The sequence below is a fragment of the Equus asinus genome, chromosome 7 (genome assembly GCF_041296235.1).
Source record: "Equus asinus isolate D_3611 breed Donkey chromosome 7, EquAss-T2T_v2, whole genome shotgun sequence".
NCBI classification, from domain to species: domain Eukaryota; kingdom Metazoa; phylum Chordata; class Mammalia; order Perissodactyla; family Equidae; genus Equus; species Equus asinus.
This window is the reverse complement of record NC_091796.1, coordinates 42,070,631-42,087,478: the sequence shown is the minus strand read 5'-3', so window position 1 is coordinate 42,087,478 and position 16,848 is coordinate 42,070,631. Positions and strand designations below refer to the sequence as shown.

At 36.1% G+C, this 16,848-nt stretch overlaps 1 protein-coding gene across 4 annotated transcripts in view; it reads right to left on the bottom strand.

Moving 5' to 3' along the window:
* Positions 1 to 252: 252 nt before the first annotated feature.
* DSC2 (desmocollin 2) overlaps positions 253 to 16,848 on the bottom strand; it is a 35,727-nt gene continuing 19,131 nt past the window's right edge. For 2 of the 4 annotated variants that reach the window (XM_014842243.3, XM_014842244.3), the window contains exons 8-17: positions 15,998 to 16,132; positions 15,570 to 15,755; positions 13,816 to 14,072; positions 13,545 to 13,687; positions 8,855 to 9,082; positions 5,090 to 5,326; positions 4,591 to 4,715; positions 3,071 to 3,322; positions 2,476 to 2,521; positions 253 to 2,388 (exon numbers count right to left, since the gene is read on the bottom strand). In XM_014842243.3, coding sequence (XP_014697729.1) covers positions 2,486 to 2,521; positions 3,071 to 3,322; positions 4,591 to 4,715; positions 5,090 to 5,326; positions 8,855 to 9,082; positions 13,545 to 13,687; positions 13,816 to 14,072; positions 15,570 to 15,755; positions 15,998 to 16,132 — 1,599 coding nt within the window. In that variant the 3' untranslated portion in view covers positions 253 to 2,388; positions 2,476 to 2,485. The remainder of the gene's footprint in view (positions 2,389 to 2,475; positions 2,522 to 3,070; positions 3,323 to 4,590; positions 4,716 to 5,089; positions 5,327 to 8,854; positions 9,083 to 13,544; positions 13,688 to 13,815; positions 14,073 to 15,569; positions 15,756 to 15,997; positions 16,133 to 16,848) is intronic. The other 2 variants (XM_014842241.3, XM_014842242.3) reach the window with 1 other exon arrangement.

The following is a 16,848-nucleotide window of genomic DNA, read 5'->3' as shown; positions in this document are numbered from 1 at the left end:
TCAGCAATATATGTTCTGAACCACTGGATATATAAGACTCAGTCATCAGGTAATCATTATGAAGAGTCATATTCTCAATTGACAAACATTCTAAAGTAAAAAAAACAAAAAAGAAACAAAAAAGCAAAAACCTTTTAATTATCCTATTTTCTTAATTGATTTTCATTAATATGAAATGGGTTGCACATCTGACTTATTTTAAATCATTTCGTATTAATAGGAGTGCCTTTCAGGTGGACCACTCTGTATGACTTGCATGCTTAAAAACCATTTTTTATTCTAATGTCTTACAGCCACCCTAGGAAAGGAGTTCTATTGTCACCCATCCCCCCCCCATTTTATGATGAAAAACAAAAACAGAAGCAGAGAAATTATGCAGTTTAACCAATATCCCATAGCATCACAGTCTTCGAATAGTCAAGGTACATAAATGTGGTTATAACAATGGACCAGTGATCTTTCCAAAGCAGACTCTAAAATTCTAAAAGATGTAGAACAGGATTCTAAAAAAGAGGCTCACTTCTCTAAGACAAATACAATCTCATAAGCTCATATCTGACATATGATCAACAAACTCACACTAAATTTTTAAAACTACTTGATTTGCTTTATCATAACTAGTAATATATAAGAATTTTGTACATAATTTATTAAAATAACTGAGAAATAGGATCTTTGAACATTAATGAAACAACTGAAAAAATAGATTATTGAATAATTACCCAATGTTAATCCTTAAGAATAATTGTTATAAGTCAACCTTGTGAATTCAAGATAGGCACATTATTAACAATCATAAATATTAGAAATACATTTGAAATGTCCATATGGTTAATATACACAGAAAATTCATTGACTGAAATCAGCTGTGAAACCTAGCCTGGAATTTGGTTGGCTATTAAGTTTCATTTTGTCTCATTATTTCAAAATTTAAATAGTTTGGCCCATTTCTACATTTGTTAAAAATTGTAATTTTAAAATATTAAAAAAACTTTACAAACACGTAGATATGACTAGCCATTTCATCTAAAAATTTATAAAACAGTTATTCCTAGAGAGCTTTCATGATCTGTATTTCAAAAACCATCACTATTTTGTACTTATAAACCATATCCTTGCATCATATCTTTGCATATATCATATCCAGATATGAACTGTAAATATGCTATTATATACTAAATCCCATATCCCACTTTTAATTACACTATTGCTTTTGTTAACATAGACTGTTGCCTCTAATAAAAGCATGACATATTTTTACAGTTTCAATGGCAAAATTAAAGGTTCTTTGTTGAGGAGATAACAAGGCAATAACCAAGATATTTGAAACAATAACGTTAACACTACATTGATTTTAAGAAAAACAAACATAAAATGGAAACAGAATAACTCACTTTATAAGAGAGGAGAGACAGCTTTTTAAGATATTTAGATTCTCCAACCCAAATAGGAGTTTTAAAAATAGAGAGAAGAGAAAGAGAGAGATGAAAGACCAAAACCTTGAAGGTGTAAAAATACATTCTGAAAGCATTTTTTAAACTTAAAGTTCACTGACAAGGTAGGTAACAGGAAATGTGGATTCAGCGCAGGATTTTACACAGAACAAAACCTAGAAACTAAAGTCCACCAAAATGGAATTGTAATAACAGTCAGTGCCTGGTTGGACTCTCTCTTTGTGTTATGAAGAAAGGTCATGTTATAAGAATAAAACAATAACAATGCAATATACACACTTTATAATGTTTAGGGGAACAATAGTTTTCAAGCACCATACAAACAATTAATTAATTAGCTAACTGAAGATAATGTTAAAACAATGTCTCTACAATTTGCTATCAGGTTATACTTCAAGTAATCTATGATATAGACTTGAATTAATTACACTTTATTGCACTGTAAATAGGCTGTTGTCATTATACCCAAATGTAAACAATAATGCAGACTTCCTTAATTTTTCTTTCTGTAGGTCCTCTTGGGTGGAAGGTAAGTAATTAAAAACTATGGAAAAATTGTGAAATTTGTGTACTTATTTACAGTATCTCTCTGTAAATGTGCATTTGGCTAAGGAGATCCCATCAAAATAATGGGGGAAAAGTCCCAAACAAAGCATCTTCTATTTTTAAAAACTGAGAACTAAAAAAAAAAAGAGATGAAAAAGCCACTGGCTTTTATAGACTTAAAAGAAAACAATCATCTTGTTGTGCATGCTGCTGCTAGTGTCCTAAATTTGGGTTCCAAATGATCCAAAAATTCAAGCCCGTCTTCATCTTGTTGTTCACTGCAACAACCTACGGAACCGGCCATCGATCCTTTTCCTTCGTAGTTATACGTAAGGACGTAGTCTTGAGCATGGTTATGATTGTCGTCCTGGTTACACAGCTGCACCTTCTGCCAAAGAGAAAAACACAACACATTTTATTATTATTATTTTAAACACCAAAACTTACTAACATAAAAATAATTGCTTTGATTTACCTTTCATTGTTTAATTTTTAGTCAGTGTCTGTCCTCTAATGGATTCCTACATATAAAAAATGCACACGATTGGTCTCTCTCATAAATCACACTATAAATTCACTATATAGCATGTTTCTAAAAGTCACACATGTGGCAGTAAGTTTACAAGTGTTCATTTTAAGTAATCATTACTCTGCTTTTCAAAACTATGGCTAACGTGAAATGCATCCATTAAACTGAACCCAAGTTGACGTGGGCTCAGATCTTTCTAGAAAGGTATAGTGACTGTGCAGGCTGGAATTGCCTTGTACCACACTTTTGGCTTCTAAGGTATGACTTGTCAGATGGGAACAATTAACACAAAGTCATGAGAAAAATAATTTAAATATCATTACACACTATTTCAGCAAGAATTAAAAACCAAACAAAATATGAGAAAAAGTAAATATCCACTTAACATCTGAACATATCTAAATTAAAATGAAGGAAAAACAACTTTCTAATTAGTAGATTAATAATTAATTGAAAATAAAGGTCAGGCCACTAAATTGTAATCATTTAGAAAGTTGAAAAGAAACCCAAACAGATTAGTAGGACACTTAGGGAAACTCACTTCACCAAGATGGGACTGAGTGAAATTACGCCACTCTGTGTAAGCGTATTGGCAGTTGTCCACCTCCACGTGTCCTCCCCTGCAGGAATCCAGGGTGCGCTGCCCACCTCCCCGGTCCAATTCCAAGGTCTGGTGTCCTTTCACCAGTTCAATGTTCTCCTGCCTTCCAGTGTTCACTCCTGATCCCATGGTGCCACAAATTCCCTGAGCCGAACTGCCCACGGTATGTGTTGTAAAGCCATTTGTGGAATACTGAAATGAAACAGTTTGCATTGGGGAAATACAGAAGGCAACCAAAAAATAAGAAAAGAACAAACAATGCAGGCAAGGCAGTGAATTTTTGTGCTAGAAAGTAAGCTTTCTGAGGGCAGGAACTAAATCTGCCTTGGCAATTCTGAGTGCCTAACTACAGTAACCCCAGTACTACATGTAGAGTCTAATACAAGGAGCAAATTGCAGATGTTAAGTGGCCTCTACCTTGAGACAAATCAGAAAGCTAAATGGATATTCCCCCTCCAAAACCTTCTCAGAATACTGTGCAACTTTTTTCATTTGTTAAATCCGTCCAGCATCTCACTCCTCACAATCAGGATTACAAAACTATTGTCTTACATGTATTTACCCTGCTTAGTTTGAATTCATTCCCTTCACCTGACTAGGGCAGAGACAGAAATAACGATCAGTGTTTATAGTCAGTGTCTCATCTACTTGCCCTTCAACTAAAACAAAAATAATAGAAATAAAGTTCTCACAAAAATCTTAGCTGCAACAACAAATCCCTGTGATCTAAAAAAATAAAAATAAATCAGGCAGGGAAAATACTAATGACAAATCTTTGGCTACTCATTGTTTATACTGTGTTTTTGTAGGAAACTCTAAGTTTTATTTTTTCCAATACCTTCGTAGATGCCAACATCCTTTTGTTCTCTAAATCTTTCCTTCCCTAATCATTAATTATGCTTTTTATAGGAAATTCACTTGTTCCTCGTCCACACACTGAGCTAGAAATCAAAGATGGAGCAATGTAGTCACTTGCTAGCACTCCTGTTTCTTGTACTTGGCCTCAGCCTTCTTTCTAACCCTTATTAGAGCCAGAAAGAACTCCATTAAAGTTCTTCCCATGCTGATCAAAGCTTGTAGTCATTTTATTGCTGTTGCCAGAAAAACATTAAAACACTTATGCTGATGATCTGTAAGTAATCAAATGAAACATTTTTACAGAACCAACAGCAGTTTCAATACATAAAAAAGACTGAGCCTAAAGTTAAAGCCATGAAACATTTGAAGTAGAAAATAAGAATGACACGTTGAAGGCTTTTTACTATTATCACTGCATGGCCAAATTGAAATGCTATGTATCACCGTGGGAACCAATGTCATTTTATCTGTTCCATGGGACCAATGACATTTTATATATTGGAAGTTACCTGATCTCAAAAGAACTTTGCTCAGAAAAGGTAATTCTAGTTGGTTAGGTCAATTGATCCTTTGTATTTATTTTAAGAAGACAAACTACTTACCACTTTGTCGTCCCCAGGAGCTTCCGTGTTTGACACAATGAGGTTCTGTTGGGCTAAATCATCAGGAAATACTTTTGGTTGCTTGGTTGCCCTAGAAGCCCCACAGACTAAGGTAAATAGGATACCTGGAAGATGCGACAAATAACTTCAGTTTATCATAGAACAATGTCAAGTTATGAATTTGTGTTAACAAATACAGGACGACTTTCCAGAATACATAAATATGATTGCTTGTGTCAAAGTAGCATACAAAAGTCTGCCCTCCAGCTAGGCCACAAAGACATGCTGTATGCTGTATTTCTAAATTGAATTTTATGTCTATGCTGAGACAACACTAGAACTACACATAAACGCACTTTCAATACAGAAATTAAGTTTGTGTGTTAAATAGAAATGCAGCTATATACCAATGAACAGCTATAGAAAACAGCGTTGATTCTAAGAATGTGTCATGAAAGTTATTTTAAAGGCTATTATTTAAATTCATGAAAGGACTTACAAAATAGCAATGCTATGCCCAACAATATCGCAAGAATGGCCCATGTTCCAAGTTTTACTTCTCCGTTGCCAGTCCTTGGACTTACGCGAGAGGTGCAGTCATTTTCGATAATACAGTCACATAAAATAACGGTTAATGGAGTAATATGTGACTGGCCAAGTCTATCTGCAACTCTGATAGGTACTGTGTATGTTCCAAATGGAAGGTCATTCTGATAGGAAAGGCGTGTTGCTGTATCTGAAAGAAAATAAAACCAAAAGTTATAGAATGTCATTGATTTCTCCTGAGCATAAATAACTAGTGATAGGATGTGTTAGTGTCTTCCAATAGATTCCGACTCCTAGCAACCCTGTGTACAGCAGAGCCGAACCCTGCTGGGTTTTTCTGAGCCATCCTCTCATCTTCTGGTGCCATTTCAGACAATGCTCCACTGCTATGCATAGGGTTTTCATGGCAAATTTTTTCAGAAGTGGGTGACCAGGTCCTTCTACCTTCTTCCTAGTTTGTCTTAGTCTGGAAGCTCCCTTGAAACCTGTCCCCCACGGGTGACCCTGCTGGTATTTGAAATACCGGTGGCATAGCTTTCAGCATCACAGCAACACACAGTGGTCACAATATGACAGACGGGTGGTGTGATTCCCCGAGCTGGAAATGAACCCAGCCCTCGGCTGAATCTTAACCATTGGACCACCAGGGCTGGCTGCAGTGACGGGATATTCATTATATCTTTCTACAAATGGATATCCCTCATGGGGTGGCACAACTGCCACGAGGTTGTAAATGTGAATGCACTGAGTAGTTCTAATTGACAGTCACTGCAAATATACTGCATATAAAAGTTTGTCTATGTTGCCTCTTATAGAAAGGTCTTTTGGCTTTTGTAATAATATATTTCATCTGTCCATAAATGAATCCTTCCAATCAAAAGTAATAAACTGGTTAAGAGATTGGTTTTTATCACATCTTTAAAATTTTTCATATAACTAGTCAATACATATTTTCTTTTATACATGATTCATCAGAGAGTAACAGTCTGAAGTTCTGGATGTTTCTCCTTACTTTGGTTTCATATATTGTGCCAAACAAGCATAAATAGTTCTGACTTATTGTCAGAGACTGATTTCTGACAACTTAGAACATTGCTAACCTTGAATGTGTTAGTAGGCATGAATCAAGCTGCTGGAACTTCATCCCATGGTCCCACAGGACACTGGGACCACTTGTGTATTTTTTCATTTTTATGGATTTTTTTTAGGTCAAGGGTAGAAAATATCCAGGCCAAAATCCAACAAAGTCTTGGGTACAGAGCCAAAGATAGGCACTACTTCGAAAGCAGATCTCACACGCCCATGCCCAGGAATAATCCTTCTCCACCTAACTGGCCCAGTGTGATGTTTTCATTTATTTTTATGGTGTTTGCAGTTCTAAATATAAATCTGCATGTTTGAGTAAAGAAATCATTGAGGGGCAGGCCCTGTGGCCCAGTGGTTAAGTTCGTGGCGCACTCTGCTTTGGCAGCCCAGAGTTTTGCCAGTTCGACTCCCAGATACGGACACAGCACCGCTCATGAAGCCATGCTGAGGCGGCATCCCACGTGCCACAACTAGAAGGACCCACAACTGAAAAAAAAAAAAATACACAACTATGTACCGGGGGACTTTGAGAGGAAAGGGAAAAAAATAAAATCTTAAAAAGAAAAAAAGAAATCATTGAATTAAGTCAATTTTAAAAGAAAGCATTGTTAACCTCGTAAGTCTATGTATAAAAATAACAACAAGGGGCTGGCCCAGTGGTGTAGTGGTTAAGTTTGCACACTCTGCTTTGGTGGCCTGGGGTTCGCAGGTTCTGATCCCAGGCGCAGACCTAGCACGGCTCATCTAGCCACGCTGTGGCAGCATCCCACATAAAATAGAGACATACTGGCACAGATGTTAGCTCAGCGACAATCTTGCTCAAGCAAAAAGAGGAAGAATGGCAACAGATGTTAGCTCAGGGCCATTCTTCCTCACCAAAAAAAAAGAAAGAAAGAAAGAACAATATGACTAATAAAACCAAAATTTGTGATTCATAATGTGCCATGGTCTATTTCATTCACTATCTCATTTACTCCCTCAAATCATCCCATTTTACACCAGTAAACTGATGCTCAAAGAGAATAAATAGCACAGTCAGATTTACATAACTAATAAACAGCGGAGCTGGCACTTATCATCAAGCCTATCTGATTTCAAGGCCTAACTTCATGTTTCCCAGGCTTTTGAGTTATTTCATACAGCAAATCCTTAAAATAACAAAGTTTTAACCCACATAACCCTGCCAACATTTCATTTTGCTAAATATTAAAAATTTTTTAAATTATTAAATATTAATATTATTTATTTTATTTTTAAAAATTAGCACCTCCTTCAACACTATTTTCAAAAATATTATAACACTAAATAAGTAGAAAGTACAAAATCTAAATATAAGGTTAATTCTTCCCAAGAAAGGACAGTTGATAACCTCACACACACACACACACACACACACACACACATCCCGGAATATTGTCGTTAAAAAAATTGAAAATTTTGTCAGTTCACAAAGCAGCATTCAGGACATAGTGCCTTAAAATCCATCATAGCTTCCATACGGTCTTTTCTTCCCCCATTCTGTTCTCCCTTTCCCTTCTCTCACAACCTTTCTTTTTAAATTGAGGAATATTCATTGGAAGCATGAGGATGAAAACCCTTCAAGGACATTTTAAAGGCAAGCCCCATCAGTTTACAGTGGCTCTTGAGTCACAAAACCTGGAGTGACATGACATCATGCCCACAGGTAGTGTAGTCAGGAGGCGAAGAATGTGCTGAGGAGTTAGGAGCTGATGTAGGAGGGATGCAATGGGGATACGAAGAGAGGTCCCCTTCACTTTTGCTATTCTTGTCACCATAGATCCTGTCATAGTTAAGTCAGAAGTACGGACTAGGAACCAAATTGGGGGAGAATCCTGAGTAGAAAACAATAGACAAGAAAAGGTCAGAGATCAATGCAGCGCAGAGAGGAGGGAGAGCACAGCGGACACTGTGATGTACACACAGATCCCCTACAATTGAGGACTTACTGTCCCAGCTGCTTGGGGTCTGTCAGCATCTTCAGTGACTGTGCCTTCCTGCAAAAGTGCCCCTCGGGGTACTCCAATCCACTGACTGAGCAATGAGTGAGGAGAGAGACTCAACTTGGGGCCACTCTGAAGGGCCACTCAGCTCAGACTCCCCATGGGCTTAGCCAAGGCTGTTCTTGGCCTGAGCTGCCACTTGGCTTCTCTTTTTGCCCAGTCCCCCTTCCCTTCCTTTCACAGCTATTGAAGTCAAGCAAACCCCTTAATCAACATTCCACCTGAGAAACTGTCTCAAGAGTCTGCTTCCTGGGGAACAGACCAGCAAAAGATGGAGATTCCCTTATGAACTAGGAAACCATTAGCATGTAAAGAATCTATGTAGGTGGGAGGTACTCAAGTCAGGAAGTGATTATATTAGACCTAGTCTAAGGATGTGTGTGTGTGTTTGGAGTGGGAATGAGAATTCACACAACACCTAAGGGAATCCTGGCACAGGACTGATCAGAGATAAGCCCTAGAAAGGCTCATTTCCCACCACAGCAAAACTGAGACACTTTCCTTCTTTCATTGCTCATTCCCAAAGTGAATTATTCTTCTATTTCATCAAGAAAAAATATTTTAGATACACTGATGCTGAAAAGGACATAACAATGTTTAGAAATACATACCATTAATTCCTGTCAGTATCCACCTTCTCTGTACGTCTGAATCAGAAGTACTCTCCAAAGTGAAGTGAAAGGGTGGGCCGTTTATTGGTTCATCAGGATCAACGGCAACAATCTCCGCAGACGACGTGACAGGTTTGCAGATTATCACTTGCTGTTTAGGTATGGAGGGACCATTGTCGTTCACATCTTCTAGTATAATCCCCAGTGTCCCAGTACATGATCTCCCATCTAGAAAATTGGATATAAAAATACAATTTTTTAATGTTTTGAGTTTTCAATAGGAAATTATAGATTAAAAAATTTAATAATTTATTAGGCACTTGAAAGATATAAATGACAGTGAGAAGCACGGTCACAGGCTATGTTCTTAGAGAATGTTAAAAGAAAAAGATTATCACTGTCAAATGGGTTGTACAGACAATAACTGTTATTTAAATTTGTCATTCAATCACTAGGTGCAATGACATGGAAATTTTTATGGAGAGGAGTTTTGACTGATTTTTAAAAGGAGAAAGGAAGACAGTACAAACAAGGGCATTTTTGGTATATTTAAAAGTAGGAGGAAACTCAAGGAGGTGGGAAGCAGAGTATGCATGCCCGTGTTCTGGCAATAATGAAGGGGAAGGCAGCTTGGTGGGAACTGACACCGGAGAGAAGAGCCAAGGGTTCTTGAAAGTCAACCTCGGGAGGTTGGAGTTGAATATACTTATAGAAAGTACTTAAGGTTTGAGGGCAGGGAAATTGAAAGGTAGAAGATATGCATTTGGAAGGTTAGAACAAAAATAGTATGTGGAAATGTTTGAAAGGTGAAAGACTCCAGAAGTGGAAAATCACTTGCAAACCAAAATAATCACTCTGGGTGTAGCCTTTTGAACTCATCTATCTATATATTGAATACTAACTTACTGAAGAACTAGTTTGTACAGGACACTCTACTGGAAAATCTGGGGGATTCAAAGATGAGGTGGTCATGGGTTCAGGTCACAAATTAGTGATACAGTTGTGAAGTCTGAAGCTGAATGCAAATTCAGGACTTCTATCTCTAAATCATTAAACTTTCTGCTTAATAAAGAGGACTTGGACATCAGCGATGGAAAAAAGGGTGAAAAAAATCTGTGCCACCCACTGCCTAGCGCTATGTCTTATATGAAACTGCCATCCTAAGAAAGCTGGAAGACCAGGCACAGCCACAGTCACAACCTCGACCAAGGCAACAGGACCTGTGATATTTCCAGTGCCATCATGGGTCAGGAGCCATAGCCCACCAAGTTAAGAACCAGATCTGAAACGTGGGCCACAGAAAAGGACAAGTTGGTGGCACAAGACTGCTAGGCGGTAAGGCGGGAGAGAGGAAAAAGCCAAAGCAGATCAAACACCTCCCATTTAATATAAGCTTGCAAATTAAAATTCCAGATGGAGCAAGATTAATGTGAAAAGGAAAGTCAACAAAATCACCAACCAGAAGATTAATTCACTCTGCATGAGACATCTCTGAAACATGTATATTTAGCATCTTTAAAGACATAAAGTGTAACTGTTTAAATAAGAATGAAATTATAGCTTAAACTCCCCTAGGACTAAAACAGCAACTTTCATCTAATAAGGACTCCAAAGAAAAGAATAAATAGAATGGCAGGGAAGCAATATTTAAAGAGATAATTGCTGAGAATATCCCAGAATTAAAGAAAAATATTGATGTTCTATTTTAAAACATACTTTGACTGCAGTGCTAGGTAAATAAAAACAAATTCACGGCATAAACATTGTATTAAAACTGTAGAACGCAACCTAGGGAACCAGAAAAGTTGCTTGGACATATTACCTACAAAGAGACAATAACTAGGTTGACAGCAGAATAATAAGCATCAGCAACAACAGATGCCAGAAGATAATGGAGTACTACCTGCACAGTGCTGAGGGAAAGAAGGAGTTAACTCAAAATTTTAAGCCAAGTCAAATTGTCAAATCAAGCATGAGAACGATATTAAAATATTTTTCAGAACAATAAAACTGAGAGGGGTTATCAATCAGCCACCTCCCACCACGGAAAAAACTAATAAAGGATGTACTTCAGCAAGAACAAAAGGGAACAAGGAGAGAAGAAATGAGATGCAAGAAACAATGCAAATCTCTCTCACTTCGGACAACTTAAAAAAAAAAAAGAAAGCAAGCAGGAAGATATGTATGTTATCTACCTGGCATACTTTTCTATTAGGGCAGAATAACCTCACCTCTCAAACTCTCTTGTTCCCATGCTATGTGGTGTTTTCTTGCTCTTTCTGAAAATTGGGACTCCCGGATGTCTTGAACATTTCTTCACATTTGGGTCCATACACAGAGTTGAAAGCACATGTCTGACTGATTGAACCTGGTTACCTGTATTGTCTTTGAATTGGCCTCTACAGTGCTGTTCTACTGCTGTGCTAAGTGCCTGAATTTCCCTTCCATTAAACTTTTCGAGTTGTTCAATAAACTCTATTTTTTTTGCATATTCCGATTAGTATTGGTATAGGACATGTAAACTAAAGATCTCAGACATCTAATTCACAGTGTTTCACAGTTCTGTTTTTCATCTTTTGATTACACAAATAAAACTCTGATTCATTGGAGTTTATGCATGCAAATCTCACCTTTTAATATTGATGTAATGCTATATGGGTAAGTGCTAATTTTAAATATGCAGTCACGAAGGGGGACTCCCCGTGGTTCCATGATTTATGTGCATGGCTCACTCCTATCAAATGTTTTTTGGGTTTTTTGGTGAGGAAGATTGGCCCTGAGCTAACATCTGTGCCAATCTTCCTCTTTTTGCTTGAGGAAGATTGTCTCTGAGCTACCATCTGTGCCAATCTTCCTCTGTTTTGTATGTAGGATGCCGCCACAGCATGGCTTGATGAGCGGTGTGCAGGTCCACACCCAGGGTCTGAATCCGTGAACCCCAGGCTGCTGAAATTGAGGGCACGAACCCAACCACTATGCTACTGGGCCGGCCCCTCAAACCTTTTAAAAATTTGAAATCACACTCCTAAAAGATGGAATAATACAACAAAAATAAACACCTAAAACTCAGCTATAGAGAGGAGCTACCTGGGTGAAACAGTCAACAGAGTTGAGATTGAGAAGAGATTGAGAAGAGAAACAGAACTCAAAGTTTAAGAAATAGCTATGTTTAGCAGAGAGAAAGTTGGAAAACAGAAAGCATATACAGAAGAAAGGAACATGTGGAAAAGTTTACACACAGAAGCTTTGGGAGAGAGTCTTAAAAAGAGGAAATAAGTAGAGAAGTAGGAGGGTGGGACGTGAGCATGGGCCTTGAAGTCAGAGCTCACAAGGAGAAAGCATTTTTCATTAGGAAGCAGCAGGGAGGGCCCCAATGAAATTAGCCAGTATAGGTTTTAGAAAAAGGTAAAAACAAAAACAAACAAACAAAAACATACTTTTGTATAATCTTAGTTCATAAAATAAAATGATGTGGAATTATTTATCCCCTACTTTCTTCAAAAGAAATTAATGAGAAAGGCCCCATTACATATTTATTCTAAACCACAATGATGATTAAAAGTGCCTCTCAACTAAACTCCATAAAACTATTTGATGTCTCAATTATTTTATCTCCTCTTCAACAGAGGAGGATGTAGAATAATATTATACACAAAAATCTCTAATTCCAGAGAGTAATTTTTATCTCATCTATCAAGAAACAATTTGCCAAGTGCTGTTAAAAATATAAAAATAATGGATTTAATTTTCATATTTTCTTCTTTTCATTTGTCTTTGACCAAAAAGCATGTCTTGATAAAGGGACAAAGGAAGCTGAGGACTTAAAGGACAGTCTTTAATTGGCTGAAGTTAAATTAATAATGATTACAACTTTACCAATTCAACCAATGGATACGAGCCATTCCTCATAAATTTAGAGACTTGAAATACAAAACACCTTCCAAAATCACTTCTAAATTTTAATTTTTCAAATTATAAAGTAATAATTAATGATTATTGTAGTTAGCATGTTTGTTTTACAGAAGTACAAAGTTTAAATGTTTGTTACAGTAAAATTATATTTTATGCGCTAAGTGGATCTCATACATAATCATTGTGCTCATATTTCTCTCAATTTTGTAGGACTCACAGAACATGATTTTACATTTTATATGATTATATGGATTCATAGTGCTTGTCTTCCTAATTTTATAACATGCTATTAATCATGACTATGATTCATTTTTTATAATGTCCTTAATCAGAATTCTAACCCCCCAATATATTGCCAGTTTCCTGTAAAAAGATAGAACTGTTTTCTTGGCATGCACTGTGGGTAATAAGTATGTTCTCTCTGTAATGAATTTTCTTGCCAAAGTGAATATTTTAAAAGATACGACTAGATAAAATGAAGCTAATTTCTTCTAAAGTAATCTTCTCAATTTTTAATGATTAATTTTAATGAGCTACAGTTTTAAGTATTTCTATGACTAAACTATTGTATAATTACATCTAAAACCGAGGGTGCTATTAGAAAGTAGAACTGAGTTAACAAATTATAGCAAACCTCTCAATTACTCTATATGTCATCTCCAGGAAACAAATTTTGAGAATGTATACAGCAGACCTAAAAATGTGTGTTATTGGTTTAAAAACTGAAAATGTATGTAGTTGAAGATGTATGGAGCTATCTTAAAAACAAAGTTCTTACCTTCGTCTGATGCAACCACTGTAATATTATATATGCCATTTCTGATGTTCTCTGCCTCTCTGTCCAGGCTCTTGATAACTGTGATTGATCCTGAGTTTTCATCAACAGTGACCCACTGTTTTGGATCATTTAATTTCCTATACCTATTGATAACGATGAATTAAAATAACAAAATGTATCATAAGCCAAATTATAAGACCAGTGTCAAAATAAGTTATAAATTTTAAAAACATAGCAAATTTGGAGTTAACTGAAACAGAATTAGAAATACTTTATGCCTCTGCTGCTTCTTGCTTCTGGGTCATATGCTTTATATCCATTGCTCGGTGTTCTCAGCTGTGTATTTTCTTTAATTCGAACAGTCTGCAGTGCAGGGCTACACTCGGGGCCCTCATCCTGATTTTGCACATTAACAGTAATGGTCGCCGTGCTCATGGCTGATCTTGAACTAGCCTCATTCGAATACGGAGCTTCATTAACGACACCAATTTGCAGGTTCACCTGTTGTCTTTCTTCATAATTCAGAGGCTACAAAAGCAAGCGTGTTGAAAATCAGATCAAGACATTTAATATTTGGCAATGCTAACTTGGAAATACGTAAGTGCCGTGTTTGGAATAGTCATGAGAATGTTAAACATAGAAAGGAGGCAAATCCTTCAACTGATTCAGTATTTGCATGGAGCCAGCAAGAAAACCTGTTCCTCAACGATAAATTTAGCAAACGTAATATCATAGCTCTTAATAACAACTTCAGAAAGTATTTAATGAAGGTGCTTCAAGGTTAACACTTGAGATATTATTTTGGGGACTCCATACCCTAACCAACTGTTATTTTGTTACTCCATTAATTTGGGGACAGCTTATTCTACTCTCCTGAGACGAAGAAAATTATTTATACCTGGTTTGGGGTAGAAAACATGGGTCAAATTTTATAAAATATTTTTAAGAGGGGAGCAACAAGAAAATAGAAAGCTTATGGACATTATACTCTCCTTTTTTATCTCTTCTATCTCAGTTACTTTCTAAAGAACTGGCAGTATCAAGTTTAATGGAAAGTTGTTACTTCATTTTGCTTGATATGTAGTTGTGATGAGAACGGGTGAAGCTATTTTCTAGAAGACAGAAATTTTGTTAGGTCTTGGATTTCACAGAGATAAATTTCTTTCTTAGAATACCAAGGATTAGGGCAGGGGCTGAGTGATGACACAGACAAGATTTAAAGGACATTTCTTTGTTGTTTTGAAACAGAGAAATTAACCCACAAACTGCAGCTAATTTTCATCGTTGTAAGAAAAAAAGATTCATCATTTTGGATCCATGCTCCTTGTGAGTATGTACAAGAGGGAAACCCCACAGACTCACAAAAGCATCATGTTCTAGTTAAGGATGAAGCAGAAATAAGCCTCTAACTGTCCAAAGGCAAAAGCGCTCAGATCACTTTATGGACTAACTCTGGCTCCTGAATTACCTGCGAATTCTTTTGAGATGCTGTAGAATAGGATTAGAAAGAGGTTTTAGAAGTATTGACATCTTTGAATGGTTGAGGATTCCTATTTTGAACCGGGAAGCTAAGGATGTAATGGACACTGGATACAGATGGACAAATTTACAAACAGCCTCCCCATGGGTCTGACCAGGAGTAACTCATCATTTGGGAAATTCAGTAAATAAGTGGAGGCTCCTTGACCCAGCTACAGAAACAAATGGGCTAGGAAAGTTTGACACTGTCCTGTCGGCTTCAAAGCTGTGCTAGTTTTTGAATTAAGAGATATTGGTTACAAAGTGGATACTATATTAATTGAACATATATAAATCTATATACATTTTTTAAATCATACCTTTATAAAAGGTTCCCCAGAATGAATATATTCATTCCATTATATATGAGGAATATAACATTTACATTCACTTATATATCTATTTTATTCCTACATTTAGCAGAATTCCTTTCTTTTCATTAAACTCTAGTATACTGATCTGTGAAATTATAAGCTACAAATAACTAATTTACTAATTAATTCTTACCTTAACCACACACAGAATTCCTTCATTGGTTTTGAGATCTGTTACAATTTTAAAATTTCCATTTTCATTGCCCTTTAAAATGGTATAATTAGCTCTCCAATTAGCAGTGTTAATTAAATCCTTATCTTCAACGGTAACACGTAAGATTTCCACATCAACTGTATTTTCTTCCACTGATGCCACATACTAAAATAATAAAAACAAACAAACAAAATTTAATTAATAACTCTCATAAAAACAGAACACCATGTGAAGTAAGCCCGATTCTTCTAATTCCAAAGTACTATGTTGACATAATTTTAAGCCCTAAGTCCAAGTTGCTGTCTTGGGGGTACTTTACTTGAAATCACAGGGCATGGATGGAAATGTGCATATTTAGCAATTAACACCGGGTGTACATTTTTCTTTTACTAATTTCCTATACTTACAGAAGAACGGGTGAATGTTGGCAAGTTGTCATTCACGTCTTTAATATCAATGATGCAAGTTGAAGTAGTTTGCAAACCAAAATACTGACCATCCATGTCTTGTACTTTTATTTTCAACTGGTATCTATCAACTAACTGAAAAGAAAGTAAAATTTAATTATTGAGTGAAGGCAATATTATAAATGAAGTCTTGATTTACACTTGATAATTTTCCTTGCATCAAAGATTTAAGAGGTATGCTATTCAATTTCATAGCTTTCATACACTGGCAGAAGAAAAATTTTCTCATACTAGTAATTTTCAATTAATTTACGAAAATAGAGTAGTTTCTCAAATTTAAAGTGAAACTCATAGAATATGGAATCAATTGGTTTTAGTTTTACTCAACAAAAAGAAAAGATGTACCCGTAGTACATTTAAAATTACCTAGTAACTGTATCAAAATCTTTATCTCCTATCCAAAGAACATTCTTTGCTCAAAAATGCATAGCAGTGACTCTTGTACCCATCTCGCAATAAAACAATAAAGTGAAATATGCTCCTGTAAAAAAGATATATTTTAAATATTTACATTTATAAAAAGATCATCAAATTCGCATGAAAACAAAGGTCTGGGGCTATGTAATTTCTTCTCTCAGAGGAATATAGAATCTGGCTATTAGGGCTTTCCACTCATCAGAGATTACAGAAGGTTCATCACTAGTTAAAAAAAAGTGTTTCTCTTCGTATCAGTTTCATTTATCGTAAGTCCTTGAGATACAGAAGGATTGAAAACAACACTAATAATATCCTCTTGATTGAATATTAGGAGACTCCGGTTCTATTCCCAACTCCAAAATTAACAAATGTAA